At 37.7% G+C, this 408-nt stretch overlaps 1 protein-coding gene across 1 annotated transcript in view; it reads right to left on the bottom strand.

The window, feature by feature from the left end:
- LOC103524160 (band 4.1-like protein 1) overlaps nt 1-319 on the bottom strand; it is a gene marked incomplete at its 5' end in the record, with an annotated part of 10,095 nt that extends 9,776 nt beyond the window's left edge. The window contains one exon of the mRNA XM_008489163.2: nt 196-319. Within this exon, the coding sequence (XP_008487385.2) occupies nt 196-319 (124 nt within the window). The remainder of the gene's footprint in view (nt 1-195) is intronic.
- Between the last annotated feature and the right edge of the window lie 89 nt (nt 320-408).

The raw sequence follows: 408 nt of genomic DNA on the forward strand, positions 1-408 counted from the left end.
TTTTTTTCAGTCCAGTCTCAAGCTCTCTCTTTTTGTATTTTTAATTAAGCAACCCATTTTGGCCTCTGTTTTTATAGTATTCATAGTCCGATAGAAATATACCTCTACTTGCTAGTTTTGTCGATTTTTTCAATCGATTTTTAACAAGGTAGATGCCTTATAGCCTATAGTTCAATATATTAGTCCCCTACTTACTTGTGAGTTTTGTGCAGTTCCATCACTCGCTGTTCTAGTTCGGGAGTTTGGTTGGGAGCAAACTTGAACTCTCTCAAATAATCTGGATTACCCTTGTGTTCTTCTTGGTCATAATCTCCAAGTTCTGATTGGACAAGGTAAGAGCCCAATAGTGCGTACGTTACGTATGAACACGGCAGTCTGGATAAACATTCAACAGAAACAGAATGGGTT

Source organism: Diaphorina citri, unplaced genomic scaffold, assembly GCF_000475195.1.
Source record: "Diaphorina citri unplaced genomic scaffold, Diaci psyllid genome assembly version 1.1 scaffold129509, whole genome shotgun sequence".
In the NCBI taxonomy this organism is placed as follows: Eukaryota; Metazoa; Arthropoda; class Insecta; order Hemiptera; family Psyllidae; genus Diaphorina; species Diaphorina citri.